The sequence below is a fragment of the Plectropomus leopardus genome, chromosome 20 (genome assembly GCF_026936395.1).
Source record: "Plectropomus leopardus strain MGB_pleo_1.0 chromosome 20, ASM2693639v1, whole genome shotgun sequence".
NCBI lineage: Eukaryota > Metazoa > Chordata > Actinopteri > Perciformes > Serranidae > Plectropomus > Plectropomus leopardus.
In genome coordinates this window covers 12,850,166-12,871,528 of record NC_142195.1, presented here as the reverse complement: position 1 = coordinate 12,871,528, position 21,363 = coordinate 12,850,166, and the positions used below count along the sequence as shown (strand labels likewise).

At 40.4% G+C, this 21,363-nt stretch overlaps 1 protein-coding gene across 1 annotated transcript in view; it reads right to left on the bottom strand.

Moving 5' to 3' along the window:
- The window catches only part of astn2 (astrotactin 2), a 360,618-nt gene that overhangs the window by 90,951 nt on the left and 248,304 nt on the right, over positions 1-21,363 (bottom strand). The window contains exon 13 of the mRNA XM_042509044.2: positions 18,063-18,251. Coding sequence (XP_042364978.1) covers positions 18,063-18,251 — 189 coding nt within the window. The remainder of the gene's footprint in view (positions 1-18,062; positions 18,252-21,363) is intronic.

Genomic DNA, 21,363 nt, shown 5'->3' with positions numbered 1-21,363 from the left:
TGTGTTACAGTCTCTCATTAGAGCTGCAGCCACAGCTCGGGTGATAAATGATCCCACCGAGAGGAGGAGATCTGGTGACTCTTCATGGACACTATTGATTAGGCTTGGGAGGGAGATGCTGTCAATGAAACAGTCTCTGATGGAGAGTGCACTGTGGAGTTCTTGTCTGTTGACAAGACTGATTGTGTGCATGTGCATTTCTGTTTGTATGTGAGCTTCACTGAGGACAATTGACTAATTTATGAGTAGCAGGATGCTGTCCCGCCAATCAAAATCAGTGGCATTACTGTCAGATTAGTCTCGCATAGCCAGACCTGTCTGGCACTGTGTCAGCGCTTAAAAAGGTCTGGAATGCACATATTACCATTCAGCTGTAAGGGCAAACTGTTCAAGTTAGTTTTTGTTTAGGTAAACCATTTACAATTCCCCTAGGAGCTGCTTAGCCCAACATGAAGTTACGGTGCTCTTGAAAAATAGTGTGTTTGGCAGGTGGGTGGGTCCACATGACAGTTTGGGCTTTGTTGGATCATCATACAGCTATGAAAGGTGGCTTTTGGCTGGATCGTATGCAAAAGTCACTGCAAAAGCAGCGGTATTTGATGACTGAGAACGGATTGGGAAAAATGTGTGACAGAGCTAACTGTCAGCATCACATGGCTAACATTAACTAGCTATTATTAAAGGGTTTTAATGGTAGAGCTTTAAAATATTGGGGTGACTTTGTTGAGACAATTTAATTGCTCAGTGTTAGCACTACTGCTGTGTTAGCATGTACTAACCTGATGCAAATTTGCAAACCCTAGGACAAGCAAAGGAATGAACTGTCCTGCCCTCCCTATCAGTGGCAAGCACTCGTTCCCTTTGTTGGCTGAATTGGTAGGTTTAGGCAAGATGAGCGGGATTAGTTAGGGCAAGAATGTCAGTGTAAGACAAAGTAAGGCAGGCCATTCATTCGTTATCCAAGGATTTGCAAATTTTCAAACCGGACAGACTCTCTGGGAGGAGAGCAGCTCTATTGACAGTGACAAAAATAGTTTGCTGATCTTGCTATGAGACAGTCTGAGAACAGACCCTCAGTGCAAAAAGGATTAAGGTATTGTTGGACTGGAGACTTTTCGAAAGACATGGCAAATCAACTCCAATTGACTGTGTCACAAAACAAATCAAAATTGGGCATGAGAGTCCTGCAAAACGGAAAGGGGATTTTGAAAACACAAACAGCCGAAGGGGGAGAGAATCAAGCCCCCAGGAACAGCGTCAGGCTGTGAAGCCAATTTTGCATAGTGGCCAAAAGTGGAATTACACTGTCTGGGTCCATCATGTTTTTGTTTTTTTTCCATAGATGTACATTGGAAAAAAAGACTTGGTCTGATAACATTTGGAAAGTCTAGAGGAGCCACAAGATGAAATCCTTGTGTCCTCATTCAAGCTAAACTGGAAGTTTGCTGTTTGGCTGGCAGGAGTTAGCTGCTTAGGCGCACTTATTTAATTTGGCGGCGTTATCCCATGCTTGGTCACTGTAAGTCTCTGCTGCTCATGCCCGAAGAGCCCCAACATGTGGAAGATCTGGGTACTTTTATACCACGGAAATAGGGCATTTTTTACTACAGGCACTATCAAGCTCATTTCAGTGAATGGGATCTGCCATGAATGCTGTATTAAGTTCTCTCACTACATCCATGGGGAGCATGCCGGCCAAAATAGTCAACCAATGGCAGGCTTAGCCAAAGTCTGCATCCAGTGAATCAGACCGCTGTCAGATATATAGCAGGAACACAGAGACAGAGAGAGTTGTGTTGAGTGGAATGATATGAAAAGTGTTACAAGTGTTTTTCGTTGTACAGTATTACATAACTCGTCGTTTTTGTCACACTCTGTCCCCCTAAGACACACACACACACACACACACACACACACACAGACACACAGACTAGCACACCAACCACTCAACCTGACTTTTATCCCTCTGGGTCACGCATACAATTGAAACACAACGTGAGTGGGCACAGACATTTTTTTCTGTACCCTGATATCTCTGTTGGCTTGCCGTAGGAAATTGTGGAAATGAACTCTGGTGGCTGGGAGCATTACCATAGAGATGAGGCTTGGTAATGCAGAGTGAGGGGGCATGCAGGCCAGCTAGTTGCAGAACTGATTAGGGCCATTGCTTTTCGAGTTTTTTTTTTTTTTTTTACTCCACTCACATTTTCTCTAACCCCCTTTTGGGTCTATACATCCTATCAAACTTCTGTCTCTCTCCATCTCCCTCTCTCTCTGTCTCCCTCGTTCCCTTATTTGCTCACACACAGACACCACAGTGTAATGAGGAGTCCCCTACCAGCAGTTTAAAACTCTGCTCCTGACAGACTTGCATGTCATCACAATAAAAACAAAGCAGCACTTCCGAGAATTTGATAGAGTTTGTCTTTACTAACTTGACACAACAGTCAAAAAGCAGTTTGACCATCTTCTAGTCCAACAGCTCAACAGGCAGTCAAAAGCCCAAACAAATAATCTTTTTGATAAAGACAATTGAATGAACTGCCTATAGCTGCCAGAATGGTAATAGTGCACTTAGAAATTCACAACTTGGAGTCTTTGCCCAATGACTGAAATATAAAACAAGAACTTGCTCTGAAACTTGGACAGGAGACCTTGACGGATTCATTTGTATGGGTTTACTTAAGCAAGTGTATCTTTGTACACAAGCTGTGTGCATCCATCACTAAAGACAACATCCTTCATCTTCCCAAAAGAAGTCCCACTTTTATGAAGGCCCTACTTTATTTTCTGCCTCCCTGATACATAAAAGATACATTTACAAGTCTCATCACACTTTTTCCCCAGTCCTATCATCTTGTATTTGATCAGCAGTAATGGGCCAAGACAGCGAGGCAGTCTTTGTATGCTCTCATTTTACAGTGTAATCACAGAGTGATATGACTGACATGAAGGCGTGATTAAATGTTATTATGTTATCTGGTATTCTGTCTATCCATGTGATATGACTAACTGAATCAGAGCTGTTGTTTTTTTTTTTTTTTTCCAGTCCCGTCTTGAAAGGTAGACTCTGGAGATCACATCACAGAGGTGGTAATTAACTGCTTTATAGTACGGCCTTGCAGAGGTGAGTGTGGGCGAATACCCAATGTAGCAAACTTCATACAGTTGAATATAACTGAAAAATGGCTTGAAGCCGCCATCTATTTATGAATTGCTATTTATGAATTATTTATAGGTGTTAGATTTACAGCACATGGAGACGCAGGGCATAGTGATATGGAGAGAAGGATGTGGAAGCGGAAGAGTTAAGACGGATAGTCGTCCAGAGGGGATACAAAATTACAAGTGCTGCCACCCTGCAGTGCCCCGCTGCAGCAGGAGTTCATTAATCAATACTAAAAACATCGAGCCACTAATTCAGGATTTAGCCGCGGTTCACAAATTACTCCATGCAGTTTTTTCCCCCTCAGTGAAAGAGAGGAGGCGGCTGAAGCCATTTTGGGGGATTGGCATTGTTAGCGACCCCCTGTGAGGCAGCTCTAACCCATTCTGAGGCTGAGGGTTTAATGCTTGATGCTGCATATTCTCATTTTTCATCCTCCAGTCTACTATCGATTCGCAGGCTGCTGCACATGCAAGTGATTTTATCAGTGTAGTAAGGGTGCACAACAGCATCACCGTAAGCTAATTAAATACACAAAACCATTGTCCTTGTTTGCCCCTGAAGCATAATTTAAGCAAAAGAGAAATTTACATCAACATAAGTTAGAAGTTTCAGAGTGTGGCTTTAGAGCAATCATTTTTTATTTTTCTACAAAAACAGGCACAGGATAAATTGAGTACCCCATCAAACTTTCTGTGTAATGGCAAAGTCTCTAAGTGGAGAAATGAAGAGGCTGTTTAATCAATAACAAATACACTTTCATTTTAATGATGAATTAGCCTTTTAGTTGAACAAGACCGTGAAACCACTTCAGCAGGACCACAGGTGGCAAACACTTAAAAAAATAAAAAATAAAAAAAATAAAACGGGAACAGAAGAGGTTTAGAGAACACTTTAGAGAACACCTTGGCTCTAAGGGGAGTAATACAACTAGTTGTAAAGTCGCACTGTGTACAGAACCATCTCCTATAATTGCCTTTCAGAATGAGGTCCAGAAGGGAACTACTTTCTGAACAAAGGAGCATTTCTCAAGATCGGTTGCTGTCTCTTTACACAGTGGCACACCAAATAATGTATGGATGCGGCTATGTTCACTGAGAGGGACAACGTTTTTGTTGTTGTTGTTTTAATAATAATAATTATTATTATTTTTATTATTTAGGGCATAGGACAAGCTTGCATGTAAACAATGGCATCTGTCGTCCTATACTATTTGGTAGTTGGATCCTTGCCTTATCTTGAATCAAAATATTGAGAAATAAATTTATTTCCACTTATATAGCAGCAAGGAACTATTTACTGCATAAAGATATAGTGGCTAACTCAGCAACAAATGAAATCTCTCCATGTATATTTTGTAATCTGAGCGTGTCTGTTTTTTGTTGTAGTAGCCGGTCCTGCCCACACATGCATGTTAGTGGATGTGAGCCCCTGTGTGTGTATCCCACTGGCTAGCTTATCGCCAGTTCTTTACTGCGCTCATACACCGGTATGGCTGATAGCACCGTCCCAGCCCATTGCGGCGGGACAACATCGTGGCAGAAACATGCCTATCCTCCGGTTTGCACACTAGTGCCACTCCAAAGTCCCGTCTTTATGCTACCTTTGCAATTTCACACAAACAATAGTGGCATCATGCCACTCCAGTGTTTGATTTTAGACAGCATGTCGGCATCGCAGAAACGGCCTCTTGCGTGACACATAACATATGTGTCGGCAGTGCTTTCTAAACAACAGCAATGGCATTAACATGGAAATAAGAATCATTTATCATCTCTGTTAGATGGCAGCTTATCTTGTTCTATGCTCGAAAGGGAAGGAAGTCCCAGATCTCACTGTTTTATCAGTTTGCAGGCATTTATGGCCACTGTTCTTCTTCGAGTTAGTTTCTCTTTTTAAATCTCCCATGGGAGTGTACTTTTCTTAACTGGTTATGGATACTGTATCGCATGTGCTTTTGATAAAATCAATAGGCTTGAATTATTTTTCTTAAGGTGATCCACATAAAGAAAGTAGTATTTGCTTCAATATATACTGTGGGGTTAACACAGGGTGGTAAATGTTTGACCTGCCTGTTGTTTAATTGTCTGTGTGAATTAAAAGTGTGGAATGAGTTTTGGGACACAAACTATAAGCTTTTCTTATGCTTTGCATCCATTCACTCTCCCGCAGGGTTCATCCACATCTACGTATGTGCAATGTCTGACTCCTGCCTCACTGTCCAGTATGCTTCAGGAGCCTCATTTGGTAGACAACTGCTATCTGTGTTTTCCTCGTTTGCATTTCTCTCACAGTTACTCTTTCCTAGTGTCTCACTCTCTAACTTTTGCTCAGCTTTGCTCTTTCAGTTTAGCCTTTTCTCTTTCCATTTATTTTCCTATTCATTTTCCTTCTCCACCCTTATCGCTGCCTCTACCAATCCACCTCTCTCTCTGTCTCTCTCTCGCTCTCTCCAGTCAAACAGCAGGTAGTCAGCTATAAGCCGCTCTGACATTAGCTGATATTAGGCTAGGGTCTATTAGGTCCTGCCTTGCCATGTGAGTTATTGAGCAGAGAGCGAGTGCCTCAGAAGTGATCACACTTGTGTATGCATGTGCACTGACTCACACCAGCAAACACATACCCACACAAAGGTAAACACAAACCCACAGGATTGTCTGAGTGCACACATGCAAAGCCTCCGCAATCTCCCAAACGTGCTCACCTTATGTCTACTAAGTCACAAAGCTGGAGCAGTCATTGAGGCTTTAAGGCACTCCTATTACACACATCTTTTTTTGGTAAATTCCTTCTGGCAGTAATGTGTAAATAAGGGTCATAGTGCCAGCTGCTCTAATGTGTTAGGAAAAAGCACATGTTTTTGTTAACTGTTGCTGTGAACATATTTGAACACCGACCCTGTAAATTAATTGGTAAAATATGAGAAACTTAGCAGACACATTTGTTTAAAGGAATGTACAGAATGAGGTACAAAGACACAGAAGATTAAGTAGAGGCATTCCAGAATAAGTGCGTTAACACTCACTTCCACCTGGTGCATGTGCTACTTGGCTTACAGGTGCATAAAGTAATACATAAGTGCCTAGAATATGACATTTTCTTGCATTTTTCATCATCCAAGGAAATCAAGACGATTTTCCTTGGATGATTCAAAAAACAAAAGCAAACAGCCTTTTTGATGCAGATTTAGAGAAATAAAAACTTAACAGATGGGAATGAAAATGAAAGCTGGAGTAGGTAGAAATCTGACAAAAGGCAAAGATAAACCCAGCAGAATTTAAAAATAAACCCTCCCCCCCCTGCAGCTTACCCCTCTCTGTCCTAAGCCTCTCCCACCACATGACCACCGGCATTAACACAAGTTTCATACAGTATATTTGACCCAGCTGACTTTGAACTGGTTCACTGGGAAGAGAAATGGAGGAGATCTCTAACCTGTGTAAAGGTAGCAACAGAAAGTTTGTTGATAGAACAGGACAATTTTTGGGTTGTTTTGCAGTGTAGGCAATTACTGGAATGACAACTTTATCTGCAGGAATGTCCACCACTGAGTCAAGCTTTCTCCACAGGGACATGCACCAGTATTTGTGTTTGTAGAACAGTCAATAAAACTGCCCTCTCTGACATGATTTGTGATTGGCCAAATTCTTCTGTCAAAGGCTAGATTTTCTAAAGCCTTAAAACAGAGCCACAAGGAGGTGCAGAGGCCTAGTTTTCTCTTAAATCACTTGAATTGCAATATTCTAAAAGGTTATTATGGGATTTTTGCCTAATGATGGCAAAATAAAACTGCCTACCGTAGCTATACAGGGGGGACTGCAACAAATTAGTACTGCACTTAATGTTATAAATGTAATACTGAAGACCAGGAAACACTTTGTGGAAGCTAATGGGGATCTAAAAGAGTTGGATAAAGAAAAAAGTCAATATTGATGCAACAGAGGCTTAGATAACCTTACTCTAGACACAATTTACACCTCTATACCTGAATATGTAACTGCATTTGGACAATGGCATCTGATAATGGTGTTTTGCATTTACATTTTGTTCTTTATAAGCTTTCTTTTGATCCATCCATCAATACTTATTTTTTTCTGTGCTAAGGAAGGAGCTGTCTGTAGCTGTTTTCGAGGCTGCACTAAAGATATCTAGTATGCGGCCAGACTGTAGAGATTGCATTAACACCTGGCTGAGATCCAACCACCTCCAGATATGGTTAGGTCCATCCACTAGCATTCCCATTGCAATGCCATCTCTACACTTACAGCTACATTAAAAGGCTCCTTCCTTCAAGATTGTATTCAGACACATTATATTGTAGACGTAGGTGTAAAAATGGTCTTTGTCTAAGTATGGATCAATGTTAGACACTACACTTCCCACAGTGCAAATGTGTAGCATCTTTCAAGAGATCCTCCCAGTCTGGGGCCACCTACGTCTTTCAAATGCCATAAACCCAGTTTGTACTGCCACTTTCTGTAAATCATTTATAGAATCAAAACACAATCATATGTAACAGCAATGACATCTTTAGTGGTTATCTCAGCCATAGAAAATTTCCTTCAGAGCCACTTCGACTCTTTTTTTAAATTGAGTAGCACTGGTAAACTTCCATTCATGCATAAACATTGTGGACTGGTCCTTTAAACTGTACCCACTACTGTGAATTGGTAGGCTAAATATAATGTCCTGATTTTCAGTGTTCCAGTTGGGATGATTAATTTAACATACATATAAACTTACGCAACATTGTCTGAGTACCTAAATAGTCATCGGTGCTTCAAGGCCAGCATGTCTTTGCAAAGTGTTTATTTTAAATGTTAATGAAACTAGGAATGAACTGATCCAACACAAATATTGGATAAAGGGCCCAAATTGACTCAAATAGCTGGATCAGATAATGGCGAGGCCAATCAATTCAGTTTCATTCGATGTTTACATTGTGTACATGCGTCAGCAGCACGCCAGTTGCAAATTTGCATTAAATAATAAATAAAATTAAGCACTTGAATTGAATCGCATTTATCATATCATATCGCATCGTATTGAATTTGATACTGAAAAAGTCAGACCTGTGCACTCCTATTTGAAACACTGCTATCCAGAAATCACATATGTCCATGTGATTTCACACATCCTCCCCACACTTCCACACACACACATGCAGGAAAGAAAACCTAGGTAAATACTAAATTTAATGTTGGTAGCTTAAAAAAAAGAAGGCGCTAGCGGGCCACTTATTTTAGGAAGAGAATTAGAAAGCTTCTCATCCACCCTGAGTAGCTTAACCCTTCACCTCAACAGTCTGTCTCACCGTCTCATGGCTACTCATTATGTGGGATGAAATTGCCGTATAATGTTTGTTGACTCAACTACCCAGCAGAAGCCACTGCGTGTGCACCAAGGAGATAATTACTGAAAATTAGTGAGTAACATGGAAATGTGGTTATGTTTATGCCTGTGAGCCTTGTGGGCTGCCAGATTCACAAATTATTCATGTTGTGGTGTCGTCTTAGTTTGAGAGGTGAGCGGTGATGAGGAGCCAGTACAGAGTGCCTATCAAAAGCATTTTTTGTCTCCTTTCTTCCTCACTGTATTTTTTTGCTTTTTTGTGAAAAGCGTCTTCAGCATCAGAGCGACAAGGGTGGTGGCATCACCTTCGCAAAGCAGGTGAAGCTTCTTTTTCTTCTCTGCCTAAACCGCTGCTTCTCATTCGTCACAATCTTTTAACAGTTGCTCACTGCGGTTTGTTTGGAGGGAAAGAATGTTCTCAGGACAAAAACGAACACGTGAGCTTGATTTAAAGACAACTGATTTCTCAGGGCACTGCGTGTGTATTTATTCTGAGCGACTTCATTTTGTTATAAAATTCAAATGTGATTGTCATATGTATCTACATAACACCAAGGCGTTTTTTTTTTTCCTCCATTGTGGCATTATGGTAATTTGTATGTGTCAGATAGGAGTACAATTATCATTATTATCAATGATCGAGTCTGGGCAGGGTTCTGTCCCACTGCAGCTGGTCTCAGATCCCTGTGCCAACACATCGGATATCCATGTGATTTCGAGCAGACTTGCTCTCAGCTCTGATCATGCGGTGATTGCAGGAAAAGAATGTGTATTTTTGAAGTGAGACAGAGAGCGTGAGCAGTGAAGTGCAGGCAAAGATGATATGTACCGCTACTCTTTTTTGCTCGTTAGGTGGTGGTGCATCATGCTGCTGTCAGTGTTTGTATTCCCGCTCTGTTAGGGTCTGCTCAGGATGAATCATCCCTAGGTCTTTTTGAATCAGGTTTGACTGCCTTTGTGTCCCTGTTGACTGAGGTCCCCTTTTGAAAAAAAAATGCGATGTTATGTTCAGGTGGGGTTTTCCAAAGTTTTCATTTACAACTGATGTCTTAATTTTTTCTATAAATCTAACAGATAGCTACATAATGCCTATGTATTTAACATTCTGTTGACAAAGGGAACCAAAAAATGTATGTTGACCAGTTGAAGTCCTTACTACGGAAAAAGGCAATCAGATTTATTTTCTTTGCATTTTTATTTCCTTGGGGCCATAATAACAAAAATCAATGTTTTTTTTATTTTTTTATTTTTTAACAGACCCCATAGTTTTTTTTAAATAAAGGCCTCTACCAAACAGTTGAAGTGGCTGTTCAAGGTAATGGTAAATTAAATTTCTGTCAATGGAATTAGTATTTACCAGATCTACTATTATTTCCACATTTTTAAATTAAATATGTATTTATTAAATTTCTTTCATCAAATATATAATGGAATAACATCTAATATATGGTATTAAAATGGTGACTATTTATCCTTTTTTTATTTAACAATATATGTAAAGATATTATCTTGACATCACTACCTTAACCTCTCCAGTGATTTACCGTTATGAATATTCTCTGTCTGCTATTTTCCTGGTTTCAATTTACATTCCCATATCACACGTGTCTACAGCACATATGTGTGTGGTAATATATTTGACAGGACCGAAAATGCCCTCTTCAGGACTGACAGACGACCATTATCACTACACATCCACATCCTCTACTCTCCATCTAATCATTTGGTTTATGTGAGTGTGTATACACATGCGTTCACGAGCAGGAGGATGTTATTACTATACAGTGCATATAGGAGCACAAAGTGAAAGTGAGCATATACTATAGATAGAAGGAATGGGACTCTAGGAGAAATGAGTGTTCAACCTGATGTGATACTGATGGAGAGGCTGGCATGTTTTAAAACATCTAAAGGATATAAAGTGCTGTCAAAAAGAAAGACAAAACAATAGCTTGTAATTAGCCTGCATCAGCTGTCAGGTCACAGAAAGGAAATTTAAAAATGAAAAAAAAGATAACTGCAGATAGACTCTCTGCTGGGTGGATGCACAGCTTTACATAGCAGCATTGCAATCGCATTGTAATGGAAACGTTCTCATGCGTAACTTTCACATTAACGTGCAACTTTATCACACTAACGCATGCTTGCATAGCATGATATTATTCTGTAATTTTCTTCATTAACAGCAATTTTGCAAAATGTATTCCTCAAGTCTGTGGCTGAGCCACATGAGATCAATTTACAGCAAAATGTATGTGATACAGTCATACATCACAAGTTCACATTAAAACACTACCTGTGACGCTGTGACTCAAATCACACAATTCATCTCAATCATCTAATATTTCACTTTGAGCTACTGACACTAGGGAATAAGGTGTGTGTGTGTGTGTGTGTGTGTGTGTGTGTGTGTGAGAGAGAGAGAGAGAGAGAGAGAGAGAGAGAGAGAGAGAGAGAGAGAGAGAGAGAGAGAGAGAGAAAGAACCGGTAGACAGTGAAGGTGAGAGAATGAAAGGGGTACAGGGCCGTGGGATAAGACTTGCATCTGCATATCAAAGACGGCACAGAGGAACGTGGAGAAAATGATGTGAATAAAAAACTGTAACATATTGCTATAAATATATAGAATGAATGTACGTAGTGTGATGTGGAATCTGATGGGACCGAGTCATTCAGAGGACAAAGCTGTCGTTCTTTTGACAAAAGACTGGGTGGATTTGATAAGCACACTGAGTACTTTGGAGAGATGACATGCAGTAATACACATGTTTAATTAGAGGCACGGGGAGTCAAGTATAATACTCCTGCATGCTTAGCTTGTCTGGTTAGACTTAGAGTGATGAATAGCTCAAGAAAAGTGTGACTTTCAAAACGTTAAGTGGAATAAATTTGATCAAGCCCATAATACAAAGATGGAAATACAAAGGCATGCATGCAAAATGCCTTCTGGTGAACAATAAGCAAAGCTTTTTTTTCCACCCCAATTTTCTGGTTCAATCCTGGATTCAAACTTTTCTTTCTCTCTCTTTTCCTTTCATTCGCCTGCCCTCTCCAATAACTGCTGAACTGTGTACAGTAAGTTGGTTTGCATAAATGCTTTTTGCGCTTCATTGCAGATGCACTCCGCACCTACAGACACGTGTTATTTATCCAAAGAGGCACATCAGCCGGGAAGTGCACTTCGCCTGTCATCTGCATGTAATCAGCCAAGTGTGCCTCTAACTGCGGGGGACATGATAAGTGCGACGAAGTATGCATCTTGCAATTAGCATGGAAATTTGTTCTAGCTTCCGGGAGCAGGTGCAAATTGCGCAGGTGTAATATAATGAAGTTTGAGGTTGGAAGGAGGAAATTGAGTTGGAGTGTATTTTACAGAAATCTCACAGAGGACAATGTGTAAGTGCAACGCAAAAACAGAAGCAAGGTAGCAGCACTGATTTGCCCTCTTAGGAAGATAAATAGCCACAGTACCTGACCAATTTAGAAAGCCAGACAAAGGGCTGAATGGAGAGCTGCAGCAGAGTAGTCATTAAACTTGAACTTGGTGTTCAGTGAGTGGAAGTGGTGGCCTTCTGATAAGATATGTATGGAGTGCATTTGACTAAAGTTACCTTGAGTCTGCAGAGAGACAATATGTTGCTGTAAAGATTATTAGCCTTATTACAATTTTCTGAGAAGTCTAACAGACAAACAAATTCTTTTTCTCAGACACAGGCAAATTGAGGCCAAAGTAAATGTGTCTTACTTACTTAGTTAATGGGTATTTCTTTTGCAGCATCAGAGTATTTTCATGTAGATTGATGATCTACAATCAATCAAACCACTTGACTGTATCTTTTGGGTTGTGGTGTACAATGTAGTTCTGTCAAAGAGCAACCCCCCCACCCCAAAAAAACAGCAGCTTCTGATAAGTAATCGACGCCATTAATTATTTCAATGTGCGTTAAATACAAATGCTTTGCCAAGCCCCTCTGGGGGTTGGTCAAACAATACTGGACTTTCATCCAGGAGACCAGTTTGTGTCTAATGTGAAACCAAAAGTTAATGTTTTATAATATAACATTACATCACACATGTACCTACATCTCACGTGAAACCAAAAGTCAATGTTGTTTTAACCCTTTGACCTCTGCAATAGCAATGGTCCACACAATGGTATCTTCAGATGCTCGATATCCCTAAAATTTGTACTACCTAAGCTAATGGGCTTTCTGATGTAAAATGAATGGATGTTCTAGCTATTGTGGCTTTTATTTTAGGACAAGATATAGGTAGATATTTATAGATATTTTAGGACAGGGCCATTACGGTTAAATACCAGCAAAATAACAGTGAATTTATGCAATTTATGTACAGCTGTCTTCACTAACCTGATATATTTACATGTTAGGTAACAAAGGTACTGAGTTAACCCAAAACATGATATTGTCTCTCAAGCTGGTTAAATCATTTTTACTTTTTTTAATGCACAAAACTAACTGCAACTGTTTCACAACATTAACTAGGTGTTACAACATGTTACAACAGTCTGCACATACAAAGATGCACTTAAGGGTGCCCTATCTGTACTTCCTCCATTGCACCTTTAGTACATACATTTTGTGTTTTTTTTTTCATTTTATATTTGAAATTGCTTCTATAGTTTCATCTCTTATACTATTTAAATTATCTTTTTTCTTCCTTTATGTTAATTGTGTTGCACCAAAACACCAAGTCAAATTCCTTGGATATGTAAATGTATTTGGCAATAAAACTGGATTCTGATTCTGACTCTGTGCATTACTATGAGACTCTGAGGGCTGTGACAAAGCATCAGAATATGACCACCTAGGAGTGAGAATGGGTTGGCGCGTTTTTAGGTTTTGAATTGTTAATCTTGCAGCAGAAGGAAAAGGAAGTTGGCAGCACTAGGATGGGACAAGAGAGACGGTGGGTGTGGACCAAAATAATAGAAGTAATCATGACTCCCATTTTGAAGCCTCAAGTTTAGCATTTTGGCCATCGTGGATTTTTTAGAGCCAAAGGACACCCAAGGTGACCATATTTGGACGAGAGGGTGGAGCTGGGGAGGAATGAGGGTTGGTTCTGACTTAATAGCAGCGGACAATCTGCACACCCAGCTGTCACTCAGAGCGGCCAGGCCCTTAATTATGCATACGTTTACGCCTTGATCAAATTTAAAAGGACACCAAGTCTGTATTTCATCATCTGGTGAAAACTTTTCTTGAGTCCAAAGACTTTTATTGTTCTATTCCTCGCGAAAATCCACAACACCACACAAGATGGAAACCCACCTCTGCTCCCTTGTTTCTCTCCACTGGAGTTCCCTCCCTTGCTGTCGCCACGCTCTCTCCATGTCTTGCATTTGGCACCACTGCTACCTGAAGGGGCTGAGCTGTCCTCCCTCTCTGTTCCCACACTGTCACTCTCTCTCTTTCTCTGCATGTCTGTGTGTGGTCTTCATCCGCTTTCTCATTTTATCCTCCTCCTGTCACCATCATCCACCTGAATATTTTTGACCTGACCTGCTGAAAGTAAGCTGGCTGAGTCATGAAATGATGCCGTGCACTCTATTTCTCTCTCCCTACGCAGATGCATGTGTGCCGCAGGTAACGCAGCATTTGTTTGCTGCTTTTTGGTCAAACATCTCTCCAGAGGCTTTTGAAGGATGCCAAAAAATGTTAAAATCAATGGTAAAGTTTTGTGTCATTGTGTAAATGTGTTTGACACAACTTGAGGCCATATTTACAAGTCCTTGAGTTATATAAAAATACACTTACCATACAGTTTTATGAATGGAAAATAAGCTATAAACTGTTTTTCGAGCTAAAAGCTTGGTACCCCATAGAAGATAAATGAGCAGCAGCATTAGTGAGGAGCATGGAGGAGGATGCCCGAAGAGTAGGGTGTGCAAGGATAAAGGAGAGCAGAGAGGTACGGAGGTGCAAAGTTATGGAGAGCCTTGAAGGTGAGAAGGAAAATCTTATAATTGATGCAGTGTTTGAAAGGGAGCCAGTGAAGGACAGGGGTGTGTGCTCTGTGGAAGGGGTTCTGGTCATGATGCGAGCAGCAGAGTCCTGAAGTAATCGAAGTTTATGGAAGAGGTTGAGCGGAAGACCAGAGAGGAGAGCATTACAGTAATCAATGCAGGAGGTCACCAAAGCATTGACGAGGATAGTGGTGCTGTTAGGTTTGAGAAATGGACGAAGACAGTTACTACAGATACTGCGTAGGTGCAAAAATGCAGACTGAGTGATATTTTTGACGTGTGCATTGAATGATAAAGTGCTGTTGAGGACAACATCCAAACTCTTGACTTTGGGGTCTGGGAGGAACTATGGAGTTGTCAATGGTGAGTGAGAATGTAACCATTGATCTTAATTTACATTTACAAACTGGCAGTTTTACAAACTCAAAACTCAAAAAAATGACATGTGGAATTACCTTGTGCTTTCTAAGTGTTAGCAACTGCTAGCAACTGCTAACACTTAGTTAGTTAGGAGATCTGCAAGTTCTGTTTTGTCAACCTAACAATTATATATACATTTACCACAAATTATGATTCATAGTTACATTTACTTTACTTACTTTGATTTTTCGGGGCAATCACTTCCCTATTTTTGTTTTTTTTTTTTTTTTTTTAGTAAAATCATCCTGTCAGACTTTACAGTGTATGGGCTCACAAGTTCCATTTGAATGCAGCAATATTTTTTTCTTATTTTTGTGCTGCAACATGTACATCAATAAACAATAAAATTAACGGATTTTTTTCCAGGTTGCCATGCGCTCTTTGTACTTTTCCCTACATAAAGATGCTCAGATCTTTCAATGCTTTTCTAGTGTGTCTCAGGGTTGCCAAGTGACTAGTTTAAGCCTTTAATGTGCTATTACCCCACCAGAGCCCTGGCTTGAGCACAAATCCCTCTACTGGCCGTAGTTTGATGTAACCCAGTGTGTGGAGCTGGAGTCTGGAGGCAGAAGACCCACTGGGTTCACCACTGCTCGAGGGCAAATGGATCAAGACTGCCAGCTTCCCCTGGTTTTAAAATACTAAAACTGTGCACTATGTGCTGTTTGGTGTGTTAACGGGTAGTCCTCAACTGGTTTAGCCCCGAACCTTTGGGAAACATGCAGCTCTTATTCCTTTTCCCATATTAGACTGTAGAAGTGTCAGTCATTTGTACAAAATTCTCTTAAGATGGATTATAAGTCCCTTTTAGCTCGTAGCTCTTTTGGTGATCAAAGTTAGTAATCCCCCTTTAAATGCCATAGCTCTTTATGTCAGTTCTGGCTCAAAAGTGTTCCACCTCATGACGTGTGGTTCTTTAGTGCACATCCACGCAAAGTCAAGTCAGAGAGATGCTGCGCGCTCTGTTAAATGTTTGAAATCTCTCTAATGCATGAAAATGCATGTGCCTGTGTTCCCATCTTATGCAAGTACTATTTTATTTTATGAGAACAAAATGTGTTTATGGGCCATCTTTAAAAAAAATAAGTCATTACATGCAGACACGCTGCCTATTTGGGTAGTTTAAGTCAACCACATCCCAAAGGCATCTTCAAGGATGAATGCAGACACAATTGTGTACCAGTGTATTCCATCCCAAATAAATGGAACTTTATATCATTTCAAACGACGTCATCTGACAGACGTTTATATTAAGAATAAAATAACATGAAGGCAGAAGTGCCTTTTTCATGCACTTTTCTGTGGATTACGAACACTAAAACGGCACTTTGAGAAATTATGTGAAATTACTGTACCTGAATTATAGTACATTTCTGACAGAAGACTTCACAAAAGCAGTGGATTCAAAGAGTGATCTTAATCACTCGCATTACTTTCTTTTTCTTTCCTTTTGTTTTGGTGGAAAAAATGTGTACTTCTTGTGATAAGACACGGAGCAGCACTGTAGACAGAAAAAAACACTTTCCAGTGGTCTCTCTGAGCAAAAGGAGATCTCTGTAGTGAGTACACATAAATTCTTCACACACTCAAAAAAAACCCATTTATATCTTAAAATGTTTTATGATCATCAACACTAGTTACAACGCTTTCTCATACCTAAACGACAAAATAGGTTGATTTCCGCTGACATACAAAATGACTTATATGACCTGAAAACTTGGCGCCACAAAGAATGTCACATATGTCACCAGCGATGCTAGTATGCTACAAATACTACAATCCTGATTAAGTTGTCGAAGAAAACAACATTTACTTTGGGACACGAACACCAGTCACTTGAGTGAAAATCCTGTGTTTGTTTGGCTTATCCACCACCACTCCTGTCTAACCTGTACTGCAGGGGTTTCTTTGATTTTGTACAATATTACGGGGACTTTATGCTGCGTAACTTTCTACTCTGCTTCTGTAATAAGTACTACAGCCAATAGAAGGTGCTGCAGTACAACAAACCTAAGTATGGGTTGTGACAAGCTGCTTCCACACTCAACCTGTTTGTTTTCTTTTGCCTACGAAAACAAGCTGCAAATTCATGAGAGAAAAAAAAAAGTTCACTTGTTCTCTGTTTCAATATAAGTTGTATCCAGTGGACCGTGTGTGCTGTAGGAATCCTGAATCTCAACATACAAAGGACCCTGGGGACTTACAGCAGACAGATCATGTGGCTGTGTTAAGCCAAGCACAACTATGTGACCCAAAGGGCAGAACAGATGATGGTTGCTTGAAAAACTGTAGATGTCAAGTACGTGTGTGTGTGTAAGCGAGAGAGAGAGAGCGAGAGAGAGAGAGAGAGAGAGAGAGAGAGAGAGAGAGAGAGAGAGAGAGAGAGAGAGAGAAAGCAAACACCAAACAGACACAGAGAATGCAAGATATAGGCTGTTTTTCTGTGTGTACTGTATATGTGCATAGATAGACCCTCATCATCTCTCTGTGATTACAGGCACATTTCACCACAAACAGCATGTGACTTATCAGAGCGAGCCAGGTTTTCAGAGGGCTGACAGTTTAGGGAGAACTGCAATGGGATAAGTCTCAATCCTCACTCAACCATCACTCTCTCATCCCCTTCTCACTCTCTTTTGCTCTCACACACACATATACACATATACACAAACACACACACACACACACACACACGCACACATCTGTGCAAACACAGATGCGGCACCCCAATGGCAAACCCTGACTGCTGATTCTCAGAGCCGCTCCGCTGAGCTCTCAAGCCTTACTATCTCTCCTACAACCCAAAACTGATACAGGACGACCGTTATTTCTGATGGTTTGTCTTCGGAGATGCAGAAAGAGGCAAACAGTTAAGATGTGAAACAACAGGTCTCAAAGGACGATTGTCAGTGTAATCCACACTAGTAGAAATGATAAAATAATACTTCTCACAACAGAGACAAAAAGACAAAAGAATAGAAAGAAAAGGGAATTACAGGACAAGAGCCTAAATCAGATTAAAGAAAAGGAAAGAAAATATGTGTGTGTGTAGCCACAAACAACAGAAAAAAAGTATTTCTGATGATGAGCGTGCATCTGTGTAAGTGTGAATGTGTGTACTTGTACACTAGTTACCGGAAGGTCATTTGGAATATCTGTCCCAAGTTGACTTGCTGGGTTTTGTTGTTGTATCCATGCAGCATCTCACCAAACAGGGTGTCATTGAAGTGGACATCCTGCCTTGGGCATTTTGGTCCCTCACAGTTGTCTGACAGCAGGAGGCAGGAGCGGCTGTCCCCTGCCAGTTTGTACTCCTGCACACACCTGAGGAGCAGGGAAAAGCTGTCAATATAATGTATTTGTCATTAATGTGAACCTGTTTACACTTAAGGTGAAAGTATATATAGTCTGTGTAGTCACTGTCAAGATTAGAGGATGAATTGTGGCATAAATCTTGCAGGTTGAGGATAAAGAAAAATACAAAACACAAGAGATGTTGGTGACTGGAACCTGTACATAGATATTGCAATTTAACTACTTTGAAGGAATACTTCAACCCCCAAATTATCAACTGTATATCAGTTACTCTCTCCCTCTCTCCATTGAAATTATAAAGGAAACTTTACATTTCTTGTATGCCCCTATGGTGAATGGAGAATCCAAAAATAGAGGAGAGTTTTGATGAAATAAAGTCATAGGGGTCCACATTTCACCACAGCAAAACTATATCAAGACATCAGTTTACAAACTCTCACAACATAGTCCTCAGTACTTCACAAAAAGATACATTTTCACCAGACTCCATTGACAAAACCAGTAATTTTACCTCACTGAACACTGGAGCTGCTGGTCTACTGCTTCCGTAATCAGCTTGTTAGTTTGTGTTATTGTGTAACTTGTTTTAAAGTGTTAGTTCAGGGGCACCCAGTAGCTCAGTTGCAGTGTACAGAGGCTAAGTCCTTGCCGCAATCGCTGTGGGTTCAATTCTGGCCTTGGCCCTTTGCTACATGTCCTCCCCTGTCTCTACCCCTTTCACAATTGAGCCGCTCACCCAGTTTAAATACAAACAGTAATGGCAGCCAGAATATATCCAGGCTGTGTAAAAGCAAGGTTGGTACTCTATAATTCTTTTTTTAATACCATCTGGCTATTATTGTTGTAAGCTTTAGCCAAAATGTCTTTTACATTAGTGAAGCAGTACACTTGCCATTGTCATTGTAGACATTGTGGACACAAGTTCTCTGCTGGAAATACATTCAAGCGGAGGCTGAATTCAGCAGACCATGCAGTCTGTCACAATTATTGTATCTGCTCCATTTATCTACACAATCCTCCCTTACAGACGAAGGATGGGTATCTGCTGCTGTTGGCTGGCACTGAGGCTTGGGCTCATGCAGCTGATCGGCTCTTAGCACCTCAGTGGGAACTAGGACTTTGCTGTTGTTGGCAACACTGTCCTGAAAATGCAGCAGACCTCATGGAGTGGTGTCTTTCTGTGGCATTAAGACAAAGCTTTTTCGCTTGACCCACTCCATTATGCAACAGTGATTGTTAAAAGCACTTTTATTTCACAGAGGGTGTGCAAACTGATGGGATGACTATATTCTTGATTGACAAAAACAAATTGAGGCGCCTTTATTGAAAAGTGACTCCAAATCAATTGTACTGATGGCATTAGGGAAAGTGGACATTGCTGCAAATTGCATTTTGTTGTTGGTCTATTCACTCATAGTGTAAGGGAGCCTTCTGTTCCGGGGAAGAAATAAAAAAGCCATCTCACACTGTGGACCTGACACGTCTCAAGGAGAATTAGGATATCCTTCACCTGTCAGCCAGCCTCCTCTGTTGAGTTCCCACTTACCAAGGACCCAAAAGTTGTCAAGAACTGCATACAGACAAGAATTCATAGTTTCTTTGCATCAGTCATTCCAGCAGTGGGCCCACAATGTTAACATGCCACGTGGTGTGATCAGTGTTACTAGATCAGCATCTAGTTAGCAGATCAGTATCTCCAAATTCCTCTCGCATTTTTCCTTGCTACAGTCTCTGTAGTGCAAAGTAGAAATTCTCTCAAAGATGACAGATGTGACGGGAGAGAAAATAGAAAATGTGTTGCCATAGCGCTAAGAAGGTTTCTGGAGTGAAATTCCACCGACAAGCATGACACAAACAGTGTGAACCCATTGATCCATCCTACTTGGTTTTCAAGGTGCAAAAGGTAGTGTTGGTATCATAGTGTGGAACATGATTTCTTGCCACACATTAGTAACGAGAAAAAAGAAAAGCGAACAGCTGGAATGCCACACAGTTGGCTGCATGTCCCTTCATGGCCACAGTATAGCCTTTATCAAATAGAAACTCCCTGGAGATGTGACACAATCTAGTTCTAAGGAAAGTGCTCAGAAAAGCTTCAGTCAACATAAAAGTGTATTAGCACAGTGGAACATGTGTGGTATCAGCAACAGGACAGTCACAGCATCAATGTATCACTGGATAATGTGCAGGAAGCAAAGTCGGCATGTTTAAAAACTCCTGGATGCACTTTTTGAATACTTGAATTGAAAAAATGATTGCGAAAGGCAAGCGTTTAAATGTATGCAGACGACTCAATTCTGTATTATGTAGCAAATACTGATGGAGAACTAGACAATGTTCCATCAACCAAATTAAACTTGGCCTTTGATTGAATAAACCTTAACAAGACGGTCCTAAATCAAACACCACATTCATAACTCTGAGATGGAGTTATAAACTGTCACCAAGACTTAAACTGAGCCTTTATTTGACCACTGAATGTATTTAACATGTAAATAAGTTGAAACTATTGGGTTAATAATAGATAGTCAACTGTCATTGGTGGAAGACATTGACACAATTGTAAGGAAAATTGGTAATGGCATCTCCATAGCATGAAAATGCCTTCCTTATATGCCAGGACACATTTTGGAGCAGTTAAATATTTCATATTAACCCACCTGGACTTTTGCTTTTGCTTACCTGTATGATACTCAGCATCAAAATTGCACTAATAAGGAAACTATAAATTGCCCAGTTCAGAGGAACACAGATACCATGCATCGTAAACTCTTATGGCTACCAGCAGAGCAAAGGCAGGTTTTTACACAGTCAAGTTACCAAATATAGCATAAAGCAGCAGCTGATCAATAGTCTAGCGCTGATCATAACTCGTTCTTGCTCCCTAGTGATGGCTCTTTAGGCTAATTTACAGACTGATCAAGAGACTCATTGATAAATGAGAATGTGGATCAGTATGGATGCTAAAGTGAACTTCTTTGACCACATAATGTAGGATAAGTCAAGGGGCATATGTGATGAAAATACGATAACACAGAAGTGATGTGCACAGAGTCTTTTGTGATTAATCGGATGTACATCACGCACAAACCTGTGTACAACTTGTGTCTGTCGCTTACAG